We start from the raw sequence: 24,080 nt of genomic DNA, 5'->3' as shown, positions 1-24,080 counted from the left end.
TTAGTAACCGGCCATGTCCGGTTCGGTAGTTTTTTTGCGTCAGTTTTTTTTGAAGTTAAATTTTGAATGTTTTAACGGTCTGTCCGTGATATCCGTTCGACCGGATGTTGTTTTAGTCCATTTGAGCGTTTTGAATTAGTTCTGCGCTTTTGTCAGTTTTTTTTAAAGGCATGATATGACCTTTTTTTCTGTTTATGGCGCAGGAACAGTAAGGTTGGCAAGGACCCGCCCCAGCCAAAAATGACTAGTCACTGTGCACCACAACATCATGCCGACCGCCTTCCTTACTGATTCCACTGTAAATGCGTAACCATAACACTGAACATAAAGGACGCGTTTCATTCATGGAAAAAGCGACTTGACAGAAGGTAACCGATACGGGTAACCGATAGGCCACCCTGCAAAAACGCTCCACGTCATTTTACTAGTCATTTTACGGTCATTGTGACTTTCTGCAGCGGTTATATTCATAGTCATTTTTGCATGGGCGGATTAGGTTTTGTGACCAAATTTTCCGTTTCGTTCCTATTAATGTGATCGTGCATTCCGCTCCCACCTATAGGATGTGAGCATAGTACTGTGCTGCTCACACACGTCACAATGCTCGTCAAATGGCGGTCATTTTTCCGTCATTTCACTCTACACTTTCGAGTCATTTGACAATCAATTTTACTGCGGTTTTACCATTTATATAACCGCCATATAACGTGAATTTTACCTGTAGATTTACTTTACCTGGAGCAGCCATATGAATAAAATATGAACCAAAAAAATTGAATTTTCAATATTTATTATTTTCAATATTATTATATATGTACATGAAATTGGAACTTATATTAATCCAGTTCATATAAAACAGAAGAACTTTAATAATAAATAAACTCGCTTAATTGGTTTTTGTTTTCCAATTGAAATCTCTTCTAAGCGAGCAAAAAAATAATATTAAGCTTTAGAAAAACCCCAATTATTTGAATAATCTACAACTTAAAGCTTAGTAGAAATTCAGATCAAGAATATTCAAAGGTGTCGTGGATCCGATTGCTGTCGTAATTGAAGAACTTAAAAATGTACGACTATTAATTGAGTCAGACTTATTATTGTTCTAAATCTAATCATTCAAGCAATAATTCTGCAACCCTTAGCAGGAGTATTGATTGGTTTCAAATCTAATTCCGACAGCAATCGTATCACGACATCCCTTATTATATATGCACATGAAATTGTAACTTAAATTAATACAGTTCATATAAAGAAAAGTAAATACTTTAATAATAAATAAACTCTCTTAATTGGTTTTTGTTTTCCAATTGAAATGTTTTCCTGTGCAAGCACATCGCTAACCTGTGTTGGCAAAATATATGATTATACTGTCTTCGATAGATAGTCGGACGAGCCGCTACTCGGCGAAGTAGAGATGACCGTTGTGTCGGTGGCAGCTGTTACAACAGCAGTTTCTAACTTTACACCATCCGTACAGTGTGATGAATGCTTCACTGCCTTTTCCAATTGCTTGGTGCCAGCAATTTTTGCTGTTTGTAAAGCTTTAGCTGTAATGCAAATATATAGATGGGTTAAATTGGTTTTCGTATGTTATTCAACAACTCACCCTATACCATCATCACAGCCTCCTCATCGATTTTGAATATGTGTACTGTTTCAGTATTCAGACCCAGTTCGTTTGGTGCAATATTTTCGATTTGATGAATATGTATACTATCCGTTAGGCAGACAATTAGGTGCAATCGATTCATTCATATACTGTGGGTATTTGAGCCGTAGACGCAATGGCAGATATTTTGATTCTTTTTGAAGTGTAACATTTGTAAACAGTTGGGTTTCTCTGCTGTCACCATCACCACTAGAGAGCTTTTGAAGAAACGCTCGACCAAGATAATATGTGAGATTTACACGCATAGATTTCTTCCACCTTTTCACAGTTATTGATGGAGAAAATGCGAAAGCCATATTTACCATCCAATACCGAAATAGAACTGTAGAGGAAGAAACATTTTATAAAATTTAATAAAATCAAAAAAAAAAAACGCTTTTTTTGCTATAACTTAAAAAAACTCAGATTCAAACTTCTGCTTAACTTCTACATATCAATAGCTACCTTTACCACCAGGAGTCACTATTGCTTCTACGCCTATGCTATTGTTTCCTACATCGATGAGCTTTGTAATAAAATAAACAGCTATCTCCCCAATCTCTCCAGTTTTGTCGCCTCGCGAAACCTGATATTGTCACCAACCAAATCATCGGTGACCTTATTTAAAACATGACCGCGCCAAATGTCGACCATATGGCATTACCCTACCGACTGTCTTACACCCTAAAATTTTGGGTGTGACTTTCGATCAGGATCTACATCTTGGAGAACATGCACTAGCAATTGTAACGAAAATCGTCGTTGGTGTGAGGGCTTAGCCGATCTCCATAGCGCCTGACTATGAGGAGGAGCTGTTTAGGACTGGTATCTACGCCGTTTCGCCTCATAGGAGGGCGGCGGGATGTCGGTGACCAAGAACTGCCAACCCCCTAATCCAGGGTGTTATGCGGACCGTGCCTATTGGACGATTTGTAGCCAGGGGATAAATTCGGCTGTATTTGAACGGAGCCTTCCCGATACCGGACCACCTCGGGAAGTATTGATGGCCTTGCCACAGTAAGGGGCGCTGCTATGGCTGACGGTTCTTTCCCCGTATATAACGTATATAATACTGGACCGCTGAGCCCGCCTTGTCGGGCTGGTGGTCGTACGACCAAGATGAACGACTCATTACCTAATTTTCATAAGGACGATGATAAGAAGAGGACTGAGCCGCAAGCCAAGGACGACAAATACGTATTAAGCGATGCGTCGGACTCGGGGAGCGAGAGTAGTGCTGATTCAATGAACTCCGTGTTGGAGAAGCACACAAATGAAAAAGGAGAAGAGTGGAGAAGGGTACGGAGCAAAGAGCACTCTCAAAGTACCGTGCACAACTAAGAATTGTACAACGCTTGGGAGCAGTGGTGGACCCAACAGAAGAGGAGATCGAGCGTTTGGCATGGGCTCATGAGGCGGTAGAAGTAGGTCGAAGGCAGTTCAAAAGGTTTGCTGCGGGAAATCCTCGGTTCTGCAACCGGTATGAGGAGGAAGAAGCGTCGAATGGCAGAATGAAAAGGCAACGTTCGGCGGAAGGCGACAAGCCTGCTTTCAAGAAGCAGAAAGGGCCCAGTCCCAGAGCCGCGACGCAGGGCAGTCCCATAGACAAGACAAGTAGGCCCAAAGCTGTAAGACAGATGGGCCCCAATAGCGAGGTAGCAACTACCTCGAAGGCTGCGAGTCAGAGGGAAGTTCCAACTATGGAAGTAGGAGATAAGCCAAAGGGAGATAACGCTAAGACTCCGACTTTCTCGGAGGTGCTAAAGGGAGCTAAGACTCCGGCTTTCTCGGAGGTGCCAAAGGGAAATAACACTAAGACGCCGGCTTTTCCCGAGAAGATGAGTGATGTGGCAAAGCAGTCACTGACTGTGGCGCTGGTTGATCGTAGCAGTCCTTTCGAACAGATGACTAGTGAAAGGTGGAGATCTGTAGAAAAGGAGCTTATTAGCTTAATGCTTAAGATGATGCGGGAATAACCAAGTAAGCTCCTTCCAACCTTTGATTCGGGGGATGGTATAATGGTATGAAGATGATAGCGTGCGACAACATCGCGAGCTTGCGGTGGCTGGAGGAAGTGGTTCCAAACCTCCAAAGGCAGGGCACGAACGCGCTTTTTGAGATGGTGGATAAAGCGCAAATCCCCAAGGTACCAAAAGTTAAGGTATGGATACCATGCGTGATGAAGTCGGAGGACACACTGCGACTTTTGCAGAATCAGAATCCGAACATACCGACACAGGATTGGAAGGCTGTATCTCGGCCTACGGAGGAAGGTCAGTATACATCTTCCAAATAAACAAGCAGGCGTAGGATATATTGTACGCGCAGCTTGGAAAAATGTCCTTAGGTACAGGCAAAATTTATATGCGACTCAGAAAAAGAAGTCGCGGGTATTAAAGTCCTAACATGCTGGACGTGGGCGAAGTCGAAAAGGACCTCAAAAGCCTAAGGGAAAAAAGACAGGTGGAGGTAGCCCACGTCACTCCGAATGTGTTAGAAGGGGACCAACAGCCAGATAGTGCTGTGAGTCGCACAGAGGAACACCCGGCACAACAGGTACAAGAGGCTGAAGGGAGCTTCGAACACTCTAAACCAAAAGGGATAGGGGAGGACGACGACGTCACGATGAAGGTGCTGGTGGGGGACAAGCAGCTCATTGGTGCTGCGAGTCCTACAGATAAACCTCCAACACAGTAAAGTGGCGTCGATCGAACTCGTCCTCCTAACGCGCTGATCCAGGAGCCGTGGCTTCCATCGGGAGGAAAGGTTTCTGGACTTAGCGCGCGCGGATTTGGCGTTTACTATGCGCAAACGGAAGGACGGGTGCGAGCTGTAGTAATAGTAAGGAAACAGCTGCATTCATATATGCTGCCTAATTACACTACTGAGGACCTCGTAGTGGTGGTGAAATCGCCGGGCTCAGATGGTACATGTCCGGCCATGCTACAAGTTTCAAGTAGGGCGGTCGTGGGATGGCTTAAAATAATATTCGATGGGTGCATAAACTGAATCATGTACCGCGCTCTTGGAGAACTGCTCGTGTAGCTTTCCTACCAAAAGCGGGGAAGATCGGTCACGTGTATCCCAAAGATTATAGACCCAATAGCTTACCATAATTTCTGCTCAAAACCTTTGAGAGGCTGATAGATGTGTACATAAAGTCCAACGTGGATGAAAAGCTGCTCTCCACAACACAACAGGCATACACCAAAGGCAAGTCAGTAGACACCGCATTGCATAGGGTGGTAATAAGCATAGAAAAAGCCCTGGAATATAAGGAATATGCTCTAGAAGTCTTCTTAAGCATTGCCGGGGCTTTCTAAATGGGCGATTATTGATGGTCTTAATTACGTTAAAGTACATCCAGCCTTACCCAGATGGATCGACTACATGTTAAACTGCAGTAAGATTACATCGCAATGGGGATTGTACGCGGCCACGAAATTAGTGGACAGGGGCACTCCGCAGGGAGGGGTGCTATCACCTCTGCTGTGGACGCTGGTCATTAACCAACTGCTTAGGGGATTCTACGAGGGACCAGAAAAACTTACGGTTTACGCAGATGACGTTGCATATGGTCTTGTTTACAAAGAGGTACAAGGTCCCTAATTGGACCAGGCCTAAGTTAGGAGGGGCGACCCTACGGGAGAAACCTTGCACAAAATATCTAGGAATGATCCTAGACAGTAAGTTGTCATGGAAGCTCAACGTGGAGGAGAGAGTGAGGAAGGCTTCAACGGCACTTTATGCATGTAAAAGAATGCAAAAGAACCGGCATATACGATCAGAAGGCACTCGATGACGATGCCTCAAAACTAACAACCAAAAGCAATAATTATCATTTCACTGACACAAATTTTATAGTTTTTTTTTCGGGATTTGGACACAATGTTGTTGTTGTTTTTGTAGCGATAAGGTTGCTCCCCGAAGGCTTTGGGGAGTGTTATCGATGTGATGTTCCTTTAGCCGGATACAGATCCGGTACGCTCCGGTAACACAGCACCATTAAAGTGCAAGCCCGACCATCTCGGGAACGATTTATGTGGCTACATTAAACCTTCAGGCCATCCCTCCCTACCCACCCACCCCCCCCCCCCCCCACCCCAAAATCCTCGTCTGTTAGTGAAACAGGATTCGCCGCGGATAGGTGAGGTTGACAATTGGGTTTGGAGAAGCTATATATTGCGCTGGCAACCTGAAGGGTTGCGCAACACAGCCCCTTGAATCTGGTATTTTAGTCGCCTCTTACGACAGGCATACCTACCGCAGGTAAATTCTGACCCCCTAACCCGCTGGGGGGTATTTGGACACAATCTTTTCATTATATTATTAACAATTTAAAGGCTTCATTCTGTATTGCGAACGATAGCTCAGACGAACGATTCGCCTCCAAACGATTTCGTCTAGCAATGGTATTCTCTATCGTTTTCGTTCGGCCTTTACCTTTCTAACTAACAGGAAGGCAAAAGTAATTGTCAAGTGATAAGTTGCCATTGTTTAACATAGTGCAAATACACTAGCGATTCGTCTCTGATCCGCATCGAAAGTTCGTTTCGTAATAGAGAATGAGGCCCTAAGATTTTTTTTCAATTTGTATTTTGACTTACCAGCAACAACAGAATCATGTTTAATTGTACGCCGCACAAGCATTATAGCATCATGTAACGAAGCTCTGTTTCTTCCAAAAATTGTTCAACACTGCCACGTAAAATCAATGTACTTGTTCTAGCATAAACGCAACCTTTAAATAATTATAAACTATAAAAATGAAATTAATGTCAAATCTTGGAAAATGTTGAAACGTTCACCACCAACCTGACGTTCTTCAAAGTAATCACATTGACCCAAAACACTTGAATTAATATCATTAGCTGTAGTCATAAAAGCACCACCACAAGCTTTCATTCTACGTTTCCAATCTTCTTCTGGTACACGAACAGCACAGTACATATCACGATCTGCAAAATACTGTGTAGCAACATCACCAATTGGTAATTTAGAAAACACAACATTGGCGTCTTACTTAGCTAGTTTATTCTACAGAATACGCCATTCAACAACAACAATCATCAACAATTTTCTGATACTCTTGGACATTGGAGGACATTGTCGTGGCAGATCATTTTTCCAATAAAGCACTTTGTTGCTCCTTTGATTGGCGCTTCGACATGTACAGCCATGTCATATTTTAGCATGCATAATTGTAATGCTTTACGTATAGCTTTAATAATGATACGTGCATGCACGCCTTCCTCAACATCTGGCTTAACTTGCTTTAAGATTTCACATGCTTAAAATGCTACTGAAGTGGTGCCATCGCCGACCTGATAAGAGAAACATTTTTATTCTACACATTCTAATATAACAAAAAACTTACCTCAGCATTTTGAAATTTGGCGATGTCTACTAGAGTTTTACGGCTGGATTCACAATATCCAATAGTTTCATAATGGTTGCCCCATCATTTCAAATTGTGGCCTTACCACTGGAATCAACAATATGCTTGTCCATACTACGTGAACCCAATGTAGTGCGTACAGTGCCACAATTGAATGCGAGGGATTGATGTTGGATATGAGTTGAGGTTTACCATGAGAGCTATTGGTACCCAAGCATTTTTTACACAAATACTCATGTACCTAATACAAGTTCAGGACGTTCATATTTATCGACACGCTGTCCCGTATGGCCCAAATGTTGGAAATATGCAGTTGGCACTGTTGAAAAAAAATATGGATCAATGAACACAAGTAAAAGTGAAAGATTTTTTTTTACCATCTCTTGTTACTTTACACAGTAGACATTGGAAACGACGACCAGCATCTACAAGTTGCTATTGAGCCTTGCAACGATTACATCTAATTGCACCCAATTCACCAAAATTTACAATGGGTGGCCCATATTCACCCTCAACCGTGCGTGCCATTGGTGAGACTGTAAGTGTAATGGACAAAGCAGTTGTTTTTAATAAATCAGCTGTTGCAGGTATGCAATACAAAGACGACCTGCAAAGAAAAAAAGATCAATGTAATTGCCACATTTTTCACAACATTAATTTCGATTAGCGATACCTAACGTAACGTGGCGAGGAGTTACCCTGATCTTCTACCACATATTTTGTGGTCACCAATGGTGGTAATAAACCCGGTTTATTAGTAATGAAAGCAGCACCAGCGCTATTTTGATTTTCAATGGTAACGCTTATCGGATTTTGCATCTGGTCGGGATCTAAACGGCGTTGGGCTTGATCATACTGTTGCGGCTGTTGATATTTACCAGTAACAGGTGCAGGTGGTTGCTAAAGAAAATAACACAAAAATAATCATCAGCAAATTTGTAAATTATTAGTTGTATTAGCATACATTATAACCAGGACGTCCGGACGTGTCCGGGTATTGGGGGTTGACCCGGCTTGGGTGGTTGACTGAGCATTCGCGTCTGTCCAGGTTGTGTTGGTGGCATCATAAAAGCCATCAATAACAAGTGCCAAGAATATATCCGCGGCATACCTGCCGACCAAAATGATTCAAGGGGTTGTGATTGCCAACCTCACCTACCCGTGGCGAATCCTGTACCTAACAATTTGGTGTGACAATTGGTGCCAGTTAACCCTCTGAAATAATCGGCGCAATTGTACGCCATTGTATTGGCATTAATTTGGCAAAATGCAAAAACTTTTCATCCTCCTCCCGTGACCATTCTGTCTTCTTTATGCTAGGATCAAGCCATTCGTACCAGCGTGCCTTACATTGTTTGGCAATTTGCGGTACAGCAGTGATGCAATACGTGACCACTGGCTTTTACCATATTTCTTTACAGCTGCTTTGAGGATTTCATCCTGAAAGTTATCAATTTAGTTAATAAATGGCCAAGAGTAACCAGTCGCGTCAAATGCTTACCTCAGTGTTTCTCCACACACCACCTTTTATCATAATTCGCGGCATGGTGCTATATAATTGTGAATTCTTTCGATGAGCACAAAAATCAAATCAAAAATTTTTGTCGAAATAAACAGCAAAAATCATTGTATATTAAAGACTTTGGGAAAATTTTAGAATATCACCCCCGAGTTCGGGGTAAAACTTGGTATCAAATGAAAGAGGGAGTTCTCCCGATCACAAATATATATATTTTAAAGTGCGCAAACTTATAATTTAAAAGTTATTTGTTGTTAAAGTTTGGAAATTTAGCAAATTTCTATAGCACTTTAAATTACAATTTACACATCTTTCAAAACCTTAATCCACATACATATCTATATAAATTGGTAACGATAAACTTAAATTGCATTTTTGTATATTTCACGTTTAATTTTTGCATTGTTTTTACTTATTATAAATGTTTGCTTAAATCAATCGCGCTTTTGTAGCAACATGCACATATATATATATATATATATATATATATATATATTTTATTGATGACATTACAAAGCTGTGCTGCCACATATATATACGTATACACATATACAATTTGTATAGAAATTTGCAAACTTTAACACCAAATAACTTTTAAATTATAAGTTTGCGCACTTTAAAATATATATATTTGTGATTTGGAGAACTCCCTCTTAATTTTAAATCTTTCCGGAGATATTCCACTTATTTTTTTTTTTTTTGGGTTCAAAGTTCTTTGGCCGCCAGGATCAATTGAATCTCTAATAGGCCAGGTTGTATTCCAAATGTGTTGTGATTCCAGTAGTGTTGTTGATTCCAGGTTTGCGTTTTAGTTTTAAGGTTCCAGGTTATATTCGACTCGTGTGAGGTTTTGTAGTTTATTACAAAAAGTTTTTGTATGTACAAATGTGTTGAATGAAACGAAATGACATTTGGTCAATTGACGTTTGTTTGGCGAGCGCATTTCATATGACATGTTGAAGTCATAACGACCGAGTAACCGACGTGCATTGGTTTATGCTTGGTGGATGGCATACAGGATTACAAACAAAATTTTGTTGTATCCTTTATACAAAAAATTATAATATACATATACGGTACAAAACATGTTTTTACATGAAATTTATTAAGCATTGATAGCTAGTCAAGTTAATTAAAATTTAAAAGTGGCTTTTTGGAAAAAATATATGAGCTCAGTGATTTTGGCTAAATTGTTATCACATAGAATATCTTTAAAATTATGATGATTTTTAAAAAGATTGAAGGTGTCACGGGTGTTGCTGAGAAGTCCACATACGAAAGTTTGATGAATGTAGTCATCAATATGGCCGCATCTACATCTTTCGGATCTGTTGGCGCCAATTTTAAATAAATAGGACTTGTCATATGTGTGACCTGCCAAGATTCTGTTTAGTCTCTTCAGTTCCGTTGTCGGAAATTTTAATTTCCTGAACCAGCAGTGATTTTTCCTGGTTCTATGTATGTCTGCATATAAATTTGGATGTTCAATTGAAAATTCCAAAAATTCGTTGTACCAAGTGTCGTGTATTTCATTTCGAATGAGTCTAAGACCCTCTTGTATGGTAAGTTTAACATCTTTGAAGATGTCAGTTTCGGTTGCGTTCTTGGCAATTGTATCGGCTCTCTCATTTCCTGGAATACCCATATGACTGGGTGTCCAGATTATGTGTACTTGATTGAAATTGTGATTTTGAATAGTACGAAAAATATTTTGAGCTATGTAGTTATTGGTTCGACGGTCTTTTAAAATGTGACAAACCGCTAGACTATCTGTGAAGATAACTATACTTTCACTTTCGTTTGTAATGGCCAAATTAATGGCTTCCTCTATGGCTAATATTTCACCAAAGGCAGAAGAGGATTTGAAGGGCAAACAAAAAGAGTGTTCGCTGTTGGTGTTTAAATAAAAGATACCACAACCAGTTTTGCTTTCGCCAAGAGAAGCATCTGTAAATATAATGTCGAAAGCTAAATTTTTGTAATTGTCAATTATTTCATGATAGTTTGCAACAGCATATTCATTTGTCATATTGGCTTTTTTTAAGTTTAAAATTTTGTCTCGGATGATGATCTTGGGGTAAGGGAAAGAAAAATCCACCGTACCAAGACTGTCGAAAATCCATTTGAATTGGTTGTAAATTGTTGTGTAATTAGTGTTTAAATGAGAATACTCAGTTATAGAAGATCTTATTGGATCATTTGTAGTGAATATCGTAACCATTTCTTTTGCCATAAGCCACTTACATCTTCCTTGGGGTGGAAGTTCGTTTGCGATAGCATAAAGTAGGGGTACCGGCGTAGACGGAGTGAGACCTAAAGCTCTACGTAAGAATTTGTTTTGCAGTGATCGAACTTTGTTGTGTGAAGATTGAGCAGCATTTACACAGGTTGTGCTACAGTACTCAATTTTGGACCTTACTAAGGACTTATATAAATTTAAACCAGTTTGCGGATGAAGTCCTGATTTGATATTTGTTAGACATTTGAATAAGTTGATATTGGATTTTGATTTTTCCATGACGTTTGAGAAATGTTCCTTCGCACTAAGGGATGAATTTATGTACCGCCCTAAGACTTTAATGTTACGGACTTGAGCTATATTGATGCCATTTACTTCAACTCTCAATTCTTTCTTACTGCTTTGGTTGATGTACATGGCTTTAGTTTTGTTTGGATTGAAACTGAGGTTGAGTAGATTGCATTTTTCCATTAGAATGTCTAATTTTGATTGAAGATTGAAATTTGCTTCAATGAAATTGTTTCCTGATGAGATTATAAACAAATCATCAGCAAACTGGTAAATATGTGTGTTGTCATCACTGAGATTGTATAAGGAGGCTGTATATAAATTAAATAGAAGAGGCGACAGACAGCTGCCTTGAGGAAGGCCATTAAAAACTTCAGATTCGTCATTACCTAGCCTTAATTTCCTATATGATAAGAAATTACAAATCCATTCTATGTATGCTTCATTGATTTGCATGTCCAAGAGAATGTTTTTAAGAATATGTATATCTACACAGTTGTAAGCGTTACTAAAATCGACTGTACATAGAATGAGCTTTATTACTTTTCAGAACTTTAAGTTGATGCAATATGTTATTTACACATGAGGTTGCCGATCTATTTTTCCTATAGGCAAACGTTGATAAAGGTAACTTGTTGTGTTTTTCTAAGAAGTTATATATTCTGTCTTTAATGCATGTATTTAATAATTTGAGAGGGACAGATATTAATGAGATAGGTCTAAAATTTTCGAAATTATTTAGGTCTTTCTCCTTTTTTGGGACTGGAACAATTTTTATTGTTCTCCAGCTGTCTGGTATTTTATTGGAAAGGAAAATGTCATTTAGTGCTGCTCGGAAATTATTAAAGGTAACATCAGGGAGTGACTTTATCATGCTGTAGGAAATTTTATCCGCTCCAGTAGCTGTGTCCTTTTTCTTTTTCTTAAGAGCATTTTGCAGATCTTCGTATGTTATGATTAAGTTTGGGTCTGTGTCTGTGGCAATGTTAATTTCTAGTCTGGTAGATATTTGATGAACTTGATTTTGTAACATGGTCAGGAAATTTAAGTTATTATCACTGTTCCATGCATTTTTACTATTGGAACTATAATCCCCCCTGATGGCTTTAACGAACTTCCACCCATTTTTATCAATACCGGAGTTCAGTTCTTTAATTTTATTATCAAAATTGGCTTTTTTGGCTCGCTTTATTTCTTTTTTCCAACGTTTCCTCGCTTCTGTTAGAGCATGATAGTTTTCGGGATTTGGATAACGTTTGGCTTTTTTGAAAGCAACAATGAGGAACCTATAAAATTTTTCAGTATTGTAATCCCACCAGCTTTTTAGTACTTTTGAATCACTTTTTGTGACAGTAGCATTCTTAATTTCTTCCTGGAATTTGTTTTCAAACATTTCTAAATTGGATTCGCATTCAAGATTGCTTAAGTTTTTTAATAACTTTTTTTTGGACAAAAAGGTGGTAATGTTTGTTTTGATGTTGTTTATGTCAATAGTTATAGGATAGTGGTGACTACCCCCAATTCTGATTTTATCCACTGACCATTTAAAAGGGGCATTGAAATTGGAAAAAGCGAGATCAAGTACAGATCCACCTGGTGATCTGATATCTTTTTGGAACGTGTAGTCTCCATTATTAAGTATTTGGAAAGTAGATTCCTGAATCAAATTGAAGAGATGCTTTCCTTTGCTGGAGCTTAATGTGTCACCCCAGTTGCTATGCCTGGCATTAAAATCTCCAATGAAAAGAGTATTTGGAAGCGAGTCAAGAAAATTTAGAGTTCTTTGGATTTCAATGCTGAATTCGGAGGTATTTACCCTAGGTGGAAGGTATGCTGTGCATACAGTTAGGTTTGGTTTAAGATTTGTTGTTTGTATAACTAAAATGTCAAAGTTGGTAGCAAAATTTATTTTTTTGAATTTTATGGTATTTTTGAGGGCTATTGCGACACCCCCATAACCATCTTCTCTATATTTTTTGATTAAATTGAATCCTATAAGTTTTCTATGAGTACTAACTCTAGTTAAAAAAATTTCATTAAAGCAAGCTATATCAAAGTTATATTTAGATAAATAAAATTCAATGGCATCTAAATTTGCTTTAAATGATTGGCAGTTTAGTTGTAAAATTAACATTAAGGTTTTTTGGAATGTGACAAGGCATTAATTTTTTCCTCGTCCAATTTTATCATTAGTCTGTCATATTTGGATTTAACTTGGAAAAAACCTTCCAAGACTTCCTTGTTATTAATTTGGAGGGATATTGTTTGGGTGACTTTCATGAGATCAGTCATGACTTTTTCAAATTCTTTTACAATACCTTTTTGGTATTCATCGGTTTCAAATGCAGGTTTAGTTGATAGTTTCTTTTCTCGTTTTTCAGCAGATTTTGGAGTTATTTGTCTCCTGACAGCTATTTCATCACCTTTGCTGGCTATTTCGCTATATAACTTTCTTGTTAAGCGTTTGTTTACTACTTCCCTGTCATGAAAATCATCAGAATTGTGTGGAATTGTTGGAAAATGTGTTTCCTCATCCAAATCAAATATGTCGAACCTGTTTTTGGTAGGGAAATACGTATTTAAAACTTCCTTCCTGCTGAGACTCTTGACTGTCTTGATACGGTTTATTGTAATTTCCCTCTCCCACATTGCACATTTGTTTTTTTCTTTGGCACTGTGGCCAGTTTTACCGCATAGAATACAATTGTTACTTTGGCAATTTGCGTTTTTGCATTCATTACTGCCGCAGTTTATGCATCTTTCCTTGGCTTTGCATCCTAACATGGTGTGGCCAATACGACCACATTTTGAACATTGCCGTAAGGGCGGGATGTAGTAATCTACATCAAGTTTAGTATATTCGAAGAAAATTGATGTTGGCAGTTCTCTTCCAGTAAACCCAATTTTTATTGAATTTAATGGAGTTTGTTCACCAGTTGTGGGATCTTTTCTGATAAATCTGCGTACAGACACTATTGGTACACTCGACTCAGCTTCTTTTAAAATATCTTGTTCCGAGTAGCATGTGGGAACACCTCTAACTACCCCATATATTTCTAAGGCTGTTCTGGGAACAAATTGCCTTAATCCTCTTTTGGCTAGGCGTTCGTCCATTATGAAGGAGTTTGCCGAATAGGTATTCTTGAAAATTACTTTATAGAGCGTTCTTCCTAAGGCCTTGACATGATCAATGTCACGAAAACGTAAGTCTTTTATTTGGCTACATAAAGTAAGCCCAGTTGTAAATTTTTCGTTTTTTAAGCTGGGGCATTGGGAGCTATCTACTAATACAAAAATTTCACCAGTAAATCTGGGAGGATATAAAATTTTTAATGAGTCATGGTTGTTGTTTTTGGTACATCACTGTGCTGTTGTGTGTTGGCAACACTGCTTTCTGCAGTAGTTTTGTCATTTGTTATGTCCGTTGTTTTTTGTGTTAATGTTTCGTTTGTCTTTGTTCCTGTAGCTAACGGAGTCTGAGAAGACGCAACAGAATCCCCGTTACCTACATTTTTTTCCTTTATTCTGACGATGCCGTTATTCGACATTTCAAAGAATCTCGTGACATTTTCATCGTTTAAAATTTTAGGCTTTTTTGTAGGCCCACGTTCACCATCTTTACTTAAAGACGATGAAGATGCCATTTTGGTGTTTCTTTTTCGTGTCCCAACGGACACTCTATCTTTAAATTTACCCAGGAGTGAGCTTTGGAGCTGCACTCTAGGGTTGAAATTTATTAATCTTTTCTAGAATTTAACAATTTAGCCACTTCACTTACCCAGAGTTTTTATTATGCTTGTCAGCGTTTAAAAATTGTCCTTTTTGTTTGTAGCACTAAAGCACAGTTTACCCTACAAGACAGGTACCCGTTCCCTAATCGATTACTTAATCGTCATCAATAACTTGTTCACCAATTATCGTCTTAATGACTTTTACATTGCTGTCGTGAAAAAGGTAACGCATGTGCTCTCTCAAAATAGTGTACGTGTGACTTTCTTTCTCGCTCTTACCTATTGTGTTTTCGACATTCCTTCTCGCTCATGTTATTTACATTTTTAAGTTACTTCATCAGTTATGTTTTCGTTATCGCTAACCAAAACATATGCAACAACAACAATACGGGTAACTGGTCTATCGGTTACCCGTATCGGTTACCTTCTGTCAAATCGCTTTTTCTATGAATGAAACGCGTCCTTTATGTTCAGATAATATTTAATTATAAATTATTCATATATACAATGTTTTTTTAGAATTTAAATTATTGCCTTATTACTCTAGCGAACTTTACATATGTGAATTTTTATATTTATAAACTATATAAATACATTAACGTCTATTCATAGTCGTGCCCTTTCCGAAACCTTGTTTTGAAGTTCTTATTTTTCCTGCGCTGGTAGTGTTGCTCATCAGTTTGCAGTCATATTAGTTTGGTAGGTATAGTAACATCAGACGTAGGGAAATTAGGAAGCATGTCAGGAGTATCACCAGAATCCAAAGAAGCATGGTGATTCGTCACCTCCGTTTTCTTCCATATCCGGATTCATTCCATACTAGTAATTATAAATATCTTGTAGATGCCACATAGGTGTAACCATACCCTCAAGATATTTCCGTTCAAATCTTGTGGTGTACACGTAAACTTGTATTTGTTCTAAATTATTCACCACATTCTAAACATAGAAAAGATGTATTAAGTGTTTGCGTAAATACCATTGTGATTACAATATGGACAAACATTCAATTCTAAACTTTTCGTTGTTACATCAATTGTTTCAGCGTGTTGTACACGTAAATAAAAATTCATACTTGAATGTATTTTCGTCTTCCAATCGCATAATTTACATTTTAAATAATGACTATTAGGCATATGAGAAATCTCATGGTCCAATAATTTGTTGAAGCTTGGTGTAGCTGCTTGAATAACACAAAATTTACATTTTGCACCACGTTCGTTATATTTAAATTGTAAATGTTCTGGTTTCTCTACACGATGCATAAAGTTTAGATGCTTTTTCCAACAATGTGCTGAATTTAATTGAAATACATACATTGGGCATTGTCTCATGATAAATTTTCCATAAATATACTGAGCCTCTTTATGTAGGCTCTTTTCTTAACATCTAATTCTGGCCGTACAGGATATGACAGTTTTGCTTCAGGTTATAATCCACACTCATACTATTTTCAGATTCTGTTTCATAATTTTCATCATTTTCAACATTGGACATTGCATTAACATCATTATCATCATCGTCATTTTTTGATAACTCTGTTTTAAGCTTCATATTTATCAAAGGTTCATCTTCCTTAGTATTAGAATTAGAAACAATGTCATCTTCGGTTAAGTTTTTATCAAGTTTAGCTTTTTTCCTAGGTTTAAATTCTTTACTATCCGTACTAGAATTAATACCATCATCAACATTTTTCGTGGTCTGTTTGAGTTTTTAAATTTGCCAATGGTTCGCCTTTATCAGTATTAGAATCAGAATGGCCTTGGCCATCTTCACCGTGTTGCAAAGTAGGCGACACATGTTGGTGTTGATGTTTGCGCATATTGCGGATATGTTGGTGGTTCACTAGTCATTAATTGTTTAGAAGTTTCAACTTGTTGCGTTTGTTGTTGTTGTTGCTGGCTGATGATGTGGTGTTAACGTTTGTTGTACAATTTATTCGGGTGATTGCACATATTGTTGGTGTGTTATAGTGCTGGAAATCCTTCCGATATTGAAAGTCCTTGATTAGTGTAATCCCCACGTAGTGAACTACTCCTGTGACCGCGTCCGCGGTAACTATTACATCTGAAGGCGCTTAAGTTACAGGCATAGCTGACATCGCTTATATAACAGGTTGACTCTAAAGTAAAAACCAAAACAAAATATTAGAATCAGTGTTTATGAATAACATATTTAAAATAAGCTCTTACAACAACGTGATCGGTGGCTACATCCCCGTGAAAGTAGTGTGGCGTTCCTCCTTGTATAAACGTAGATACTGGATGTGCTCAACCGTGCAGTTTTCTTCTAATTTGAGCAAATGTATGTTCTTACAGCCACAGCTGGAATATTTGGGATATTTCTATCCTCACATCGTCAAAATCAAATTACCTAGAATGAAAAAGAAACTCATATCAGTAAGAATAGATTAAAAGTTTTTAATATAAGCCGAAAAGTGTTCCATAAATAGGGTTCCTCTCCAAAAACTCTGTTTACAGACAGTCTTTCGCCGTGAAAACGAGGGCAGTGAAATATTACATGTTCTGCGCCTTCCAATTCGGACGGACAGCTTGGACAGAAAGGATCATCCTCTATCCCACGATTATGTAGATATTCCTTCAAGCCACCGTGCCCGCTCAATATCTGTGTGAGATGGTAATTTAGTTTGCCGTGTTTTCGCTCGTACCATTCCGCTATATTCCGGACTAGCATGAAGGTTCAGCGCTCTTTTCTCGAATCTTCCCGCCGTTCTTGCCACCTAACTATTGTTCGTGTCCTTGCGGTTTTATTAGCATCTTCAGATGGTCGGCTGAATCCAATGCCATACAGATCGGCCATTTCACCTGAGAGTAGATCTACTGGGATTTTCCTGGATAAAACATGGATCGCGTCGTCGGAACAGCACATGCTATTCGTATAGCAGTAATGCGGTAGGCTGCTAGTATATCTTTTTGGTGGACCATTTTAGATCTGTGCCATACTGGTGCTGCATATAATATTATAGAGCTGGTTACGTTGGATAATCGCTGACGGGTAGCTTCGCTTGGGCCGCCGATGTTGGGCATTATTCGCGTTAGGGTTCCACTAACTCTAGAAACTTTGTCCCCCACCGCCCTGAAGTGCTCCCTAAAAGTTAGTTTTGAGTCAATGATTACTCCTAGATATTTCAAGGAGGGCTTTGAATTTATTTGAAAATCTCCTATGGTTAGGACCAACTCATCCACAGTCCGCTTTGAGCTCATCAGAACCACTTCTGTCTTATTGCTAGCCATCTCCAGCCCCGTGTTCGTCAACCATTCCTCTATTCTTCCCATGGCGTCATTACATAATGCTTGGAGCAGATCAAGTTTCTTGGCCACTGCTACTACGGCAATATCATCTGCATAGCCGACAATTTCCGTGCCTCCGGGAAGGTGGTTTTGTAGCACCCCGCCATACACCGCATTCCAAAGAGTTGGACCTAGAACAGATCCCTATCTAATCTATCTATCTATCAAATTATTCGGAGCAGGTACGGAACTTGTCTTGGGACACCCAAAGTGCACCCACGCTTCTCATGGCTCCAGCGGGTTAGCGGCTTCCTAGAACTTAAGCCACTTGCTGCTTCTAGATCTGACATCTGTCAGCTGGAGTCTTAGCCCGGCAAGCGCAGGGCACGAGCACAGAATGAAATCGATCGTTTCCTCCTCCAACTCGCACTTCCTACATCTGCTATCACTGTCCAAGCCTAATTTAAAGGCATGTGACGCCAGAAGGCAGTATCCAGTAAGAATACCCGTCATGAGTCTAGTCTACAGTTTAATGATAATAAAAATATAAGAATCAGTGTTTATGAATAACATATTTTAATTAATCTCTTACAACAACCTGATCGGTGGCTACATCGCCATGTAGGTAGTGTGGTGTTCCACCTTGTATAAACGTAGGTTCTGTATGTGCTCAACCGTGCAAATTGACATTAGCAGTAACATTATTTACATAAACATAGCTTGGTATTTGTGAAGGCCTCAATATAGCATACATTGGTCCAGTTCGGTGTGCACCAGCCACTGGTACAAACACTTTTGAATGCATAGCTTTCATATAGGATGGATGTCCAGCAGTGCTCCGGTTGTGCCAATATGTAATGGGCTGCTCCGTCTCTTGGTACGGCTGTATAGGTATAGGCGGGTGCAATGTATTACTAGGCTCAAGATCGGAAGGTACATAGATGGCTCGAAGACGCCAGAGGGGATTGGAGCCAGAGTTTTCGGACCCAGAACCAAAATATCAGTAACTCTAAAAGCACATCCGAGCATTTTCGAGCGGAAGTATTCGCCATAAGTTAGTGCGCTAAGCTGAACCTTCAGCGCTGATACCCCAAAGAAACAATTGCCATACTCAGTCAGGCAGTCAGGTTCCACTAAAGGCACTTGCGGCGTTCGAAATAAAGTCAGCACTTGTCCTTCAGTGCGTAGAAAAGCTGAATCAATTAGGAGCACACAACGTAGTACTGTTGGCCTGGGTCCTAGGCCACAGGGGAGTAGAGGGCAATGAGCAGGCGGACTCCATGTTTAATTTGTTGCGTCTCTCCCACAAATTGTCAACCCCCCAGCAGATCCTTGCAGCGGGTCTGCGCCATACTCTCCTCTTCCGGGAAGGTATCGACTCCAATCCGGGTCCTTCTCCTGACCCCAGTACTGAGAAATGGGTTTGCTGCGTTTGCCGGAAAAGAATCTTTTTAGGACGGTCATATATATAAGGGCCTGAAATATTTCAATGAACTTCCTAATCACATAAAAAGTAGTAATAACTTCAATACTTTTAAAAAAAAGTTTATTGGAGCATTGTAAAACCCTTCCAATAAGATAGTTTTTTTTTCTTTTATTTTTTTACATGATATACCGATACTGGAGCGCGAAAAGGGAATGGTAATAATGGTAGCAGCAAAATACAATGCATCCGGCCCTAAGGAAAAGAAAATCGGTCGCCACCTGTAACTCCAGACAGGTCCAACAACTAATTTCGCTGGAATTCGGTATTTCCAGCTGGTATTTACTGTTGCTGATCGGAATCATTCGCATTCCGACAGCATAAATATAACAATAAAATTATATAATGTGTAACAAAATTAACGAAAATAAGGCCAAATAAATGTTGGAGCAAGGGGGATTGGAAACACGTCCTTTTCAACCTCCCATTATATGTTGAGCTGTGCTAATCGGAATCTTCATGCATTCCGACAGCGTCTTTACTAAACAAAGTTGAGGGGTGATTGGATACACTTATTTTCAATTTCCAACATCCAAAGACATGTTTAGCTTCATTGATCGGAGACTAATACATTCCGAAAGCTTAAAATACACATATAATTGAAAAATATAAGTTCCAAATTTTGTTGCCTTAAGCTGGGAGCACTGGAGGATTGGAAACGCGTCCTTTCCAACCTTCCTTTAATGAGTGGCTCCCAGACTCGTCCCTCTGTCACGCTAGTAAATATGCTGATCGGAATCACATGGCATTCCAACAGCATATTCAATAGAAATAAGTGATTATAACAATGAATTGTACTTAGTAGTTTAAGTTTTGGGCCTAAACAGCCGTAATAATAAATAAATTAAATTAAAAAAATAAATACTCTTGTCAGTGTTTCACGTGCAAGGGATGGTTGCATCGGACAGGTTGCTCTGGGCTAGATTCCAAAATCCAGCGTCCTCGTAACTTTTATAAATCTTTTGTGGCTCTTGTTGTTCACGGCCTCATTACATTATGAGGAAATACGGCACCTGAGAACACAGCCGTTTGAAGTTAAAAAAGACAAGCATGTCTTCAGTGAACTCCACAAACAGGCGTCGGACCTCTATGCCGGTGATTCCTGTACTCAAAGAACAAAACTAGCAGAGGAGGAACGCACTCTCCCTAGGGAAACGAGAGTAGTCACTCTAGCCCAACTTCGAGCTGGATAACGTAACAGGTTAAACTCTTACCTATCCACAATCAACCCCGACATACAAAACATTGTCCTGCTTGTAATGTGTCCCCACATGTCACCAACCATCTCTTTAACTGTATTGTGCAACCAACGCCTCTAACACTCCTCTCATTATGGCCCACCCCTGTTGAAACAGAAAGTTTCTTTGGACTCCCGTTAGAGGACATTGATGACAATTTGTGATCGGTCGCACCTATTGGATGGGGCGAAGCACTGCTACTACAACAACAACAGGCGGACAACACGGTAAGAGAGGCAGCAACTGCATGACCCATCGATCCCGAGCCGTTCCTGCCAGTTGGCCCACAGGGGCATCTATTAGTAGAAGAAAGGGAAATAGGGAAGAACACTGGCGCAATATGCCAGGCCTGAGTCAATCTAAGTTACTGTTATGGCGTTACAGGACAACTCGATATAGGGCATTAATAGGCCTCTCAAAAAGATAACCTAAGAACCCCAACGGCTATTCTTACAAGACACTGTAGACTGAACAGTCACATGCAAAAGCTGGGTATAGTATCGAACAACACATACCGATTTTGTGATGGATCAGCAGACGGTGGACCATATCCTTCTAGATTGCGGCGCAATTTCAAGACGTAGGGCTAAGTTTATGGGCTCACCATGGCCAGAGCATTCCCACATTTAATCCCTCAAGCAAAGAACACTGCTGGGGTTCATCAAGGAAGTCGGCTAGGATGAGGTGCTGTGAAGGAGATGTGCAAGTCACTGTGCAATCCTCAATAAATGATCTATCTATCTACGTTCGGGTAACAAGCACCATTGTGGTACTAGCCCCACCATCTCGGGAACTATTGATATGACTACATTAAACCTTCTAGGGATTGAATATTAATAATGCCGGCAATGCGAAAGTCTGCTAAAATGCACCATTCTCCATGGAATGCTCGATATATAACTTTCCACGTTTTGAAACAGTGATGAAAAGAGCAAAATTTACAATAATTTTAACTGGCTGTGGGTAGTAAGGTGTTGATGTCCTCTCTTAACGCAATGTAATGACAACTGCGATGCAGGGGAAATGACAAAAATCTTGCAAATCTACTGATAATAATTCATTTTTCCTTCCCTTCTATGCAGTTCTATGCATACATACATATGTATTTTTCTCTCCAAATGCTAATTAAAAAAATTAATTGGTTTTCACATGAACTTCGAACTCTGTCGTATTTGCATTCTTCAGTTGATTATCAACAAAAGCATGACAAATTATCACTAAAAAATTCATACATGTTGCTTATATATTTAATATGGTAGCCAATTTACTTACCCTTTCTGGTGCGATGATTTCTGAACAATTGGGCCTGACTAGACGCGATTTTTTTTGCCTTAAGAGAGCGTGCTTAACGCGAACCCTATCATGTTTTGGCACAACTTTGGTGATGCAAAAAATCAAAGACATTTCTGCTTCTAATGCTTCTAGGATAGCAGCAGCAGCTCCCGGTGGCACCACATAAATAACAGTTGCATGCCGATCAGTTGCCTTTTTTGCTCCGGCTACCTATTCAATTTTAATTCACATTACATTATCTACTATTGCAATTTTTAATCACTACAAATCAATATAAATTACCGAAGCAAATACTGGCAAACCAAGATGCGTAGTTCCACCCTTTTTTAGGGAAATACATCCAACCAGTTTGGTACCGTATTCCAAAGCATGTTGCTTGTAAAGTACCTTGTTTTTGTAGATTTCCTTTGATTTAGGCATATTCTGAGCTGAACCGCAACCCGGCGGAGATGCTATCTATTAGAATAATATAACATTTTTTTTATTATTTAAAAATGCACATACGTGTGAATGAAAATCAGAAAGTAAATAATGTTGTTGTTGTTGTAGCGATAATTACACTCCCCGTTATGGACTTTGGTGGTCCTTTGCCGGATGCAGATCGGGTACGTTCCGGGAACCATTAAGGTACTAGCCCGACCATATCGGGAGCGATTTAGTTGACATAAAACCTTGTAGGCCATCCCGTCGATTCTATACAACTTAATATGGTAACGATTTAAAAGACGGTGCACCACCCAATTTTTATCAAAAATTATCAAACGTGGAATCAAAAGGCGCGCTTCGAGCTCCGTTTTTATTATTATTTGATATTTTTAAATTAGGTGGTGTACCGTCTTGTAAAACTTTACCCTTAATATTATTTTGGGCGAAGGCCGCCAACGCAAAATGATGGTCTCTGCAGCAATATTCTTAATTTCCGTCACATGTCACAACTCAAATTAACTTAATGTTATTTTGGGCGAAGGTCGCCAACGCAAAAAGGTGTTCTCTGCAACAAAATTTTTAATTTCCGTCACATGTCACAACTAAAAGCACAAGATATTTTTCGTTGTAAACAATTTATATTTTTTTTGCGTTTCAATTTTTCCGGAATAATTAATGAACTGTCATTTCGATGACAGCATGAAACGTCGATGTGTTAGTGGAGAGCGAAAAAAGCTTCGAATGTGTGGGTGAACTGGTTACCTCCGTCTTGTAGGGTATTTATAAAACATATTAAAGCACTTTCGTGCATATAAACGCACTACATACGTTTTCAAGACTTTATTTTATCTATTTTGTTTCAATTTGCGACACATAAAACAATTGCGAATACAAAAACAATAAAATTTATCACTTAGTGTGCAAAGAAGAACTGTACTTCACAATTTATAAGTTTCACTTTAAAATTTAGTTAAACCATCCACACTCGCTAAAGGTTGCACTCGGAATGTTGGATATTCCACTTAAAACTCTCAAAATTGAAAAAATTTTCCACCACCAAATGTTTTGCTGTCTCTGCTGAATTAGAAATGGCGAATTTTTTTGCACGCAAAAATGACGTATTTTGCTATCCCTATAAAAATAATAGGTGCGAGAGAGCACGATACATTGTGGGAAAGCTAAATTTGTCAACATGCTATTTCATTTGGAGAATTTTTCATTCCAAATCGTCACCCCTGTCAAAAATTCGTGTGGCTGTGTGCGTTTTTGGTCACACGATTTTTGCAGGGCAGTTACCCGTGTTGTTGTTGCATATGTTTTGGTTAGCGATAACGAAAACATAACTGATGAAGTAACTTAAAAATGTAAATAACATTGAGCGAGAAGGAATGTCGAAAACACAATAGGTAAGAGCGAGAAAGCGAGTCACACGTACACTATTTTGAGAGAGCGCATGCGTTACCTTTTTAACGACAGCAATGTAAAAGTCATTAAGACGATAATTGGTGAACAAGTTACTGGGGACGATTAAGTAATCGATTAGGTAACGGGTACCTGTCTTGTAGG

General features: G+C 39.2%; 2 protein-coding genes and 1 long non-coding RNA gene across 8 annotated transcripts in view; 1 reads left to right on the top strand and 2 right to left on the bottom strand.

The window, feature by feature from the left end:
* Positions 1 to 24,080, top strand: part of LOC137243756 (uncharacterized) — a 170,316-nt gene that overhangs the window by 66,639 nt on the left and 79,597 nt on the right. The gene's annotated exons all lie outside the window — the stretch shown is intronic.
* LOC137243761 (uncharacterized) lies at positions 774 to 23,505 on the bottom strand. 6 transcript variants are annotated; one of them, XR_010950601.1, is made up of 11 exons: positions 23,343 to 23,505; positions 8,548 to 9,609; positions 8,011 to 8,486; positions 7,720 to 7,946; positions 7,424 to 7,653; positions 7,026 to 7,365; positions 6,672 to 6,972; positions 6,464 to 6,616; positions 6,256 to 6,406; positions 1,607 to 1,991; positions 774 to 1,547 (listed from the first exon to the last, which is right to left on the bottom strand). It is a non-coding gene; the product is annotated as an uncharacterized lncRNA (long non-coding RNA). The 6 variants fall into 6 exon arrangements; XR_010950600.1 differs by lacking the exon at positions 23,343 to 23,505 and adding an exon at positions 14,871 to 14,903 and having other exon boundaries at positions 8,548 to 9,684; XR_010950604.1 differs by lacking the exon at positions 23,343 to 23,505 and having other exon boundaries at positions 6,256 to 6,389; positions 8,548 to 10,337.
* On the bottom strand, positions 15,287 to 23,245 carry LOC137243760 (succinate--CoA ligase [ADP/GDP-forming] subunit alpha, mitochondrial-like). Its single transcript, XM_067771836.1, has 5 exons — positions 22,940 to 23,245; positions 22,371 to 22,544; positions 22,068 to 22,298; positions 17,016 to 17,196; positions 15,287 to 16,945 (listed from the first exon to the last, which is right to left on the bottom strand). The coding sequence occupies exons 2-4, from the start codon at positions 22,506 to 22,508 to the stop codon at positions 17,188 to 17,190; spliced, it is 378 nt and encodes a 125-aa protein (XP_067627937.1). The 5' UTR covers positions 22,509 to 22,544; positions 22,940 to 23,245; the 3' UTR covers positions 15,287 to 16,945; positions 17,016 to 17,187.

This window comes from Eurosta solidaginis, chromosome 3, assembly GCF_040869045.1.
Source record: "Eurosta solidaginis isolate ZX-2024a chromosome 3, ASM4086904v1, whole genome shotgun sequence".
Classification (NCBI taxonomy): Eukaryota; Metazoa; Arthropoda; class Insecta; order Diptera; family Tephritidae; genus Eurosta; species Eurosta solidaginis.
Note: the sequence above shows the minus strand (reverse complement) of the source record. Positions and strands in the feature narration are given on the sequence as shown.

Excerpts from the sequence above, each read along its gene's own strand:
- LOC137243760 (XM_067771836.1), bottom strand. The coding sequence starts at position 22,508 with ATGCCTAAATCAAAGGAAATCTACAAAAACAAGGTACTTTACAAGCAA. Across the intron at positions 22,299-22,370 it reads GTTTGCCAGTATTTGCTTCG|GTAGCCGGAGCAAAAAAGGC; the intron begins GTAATTTATATT and ends AAAATTGAATAG.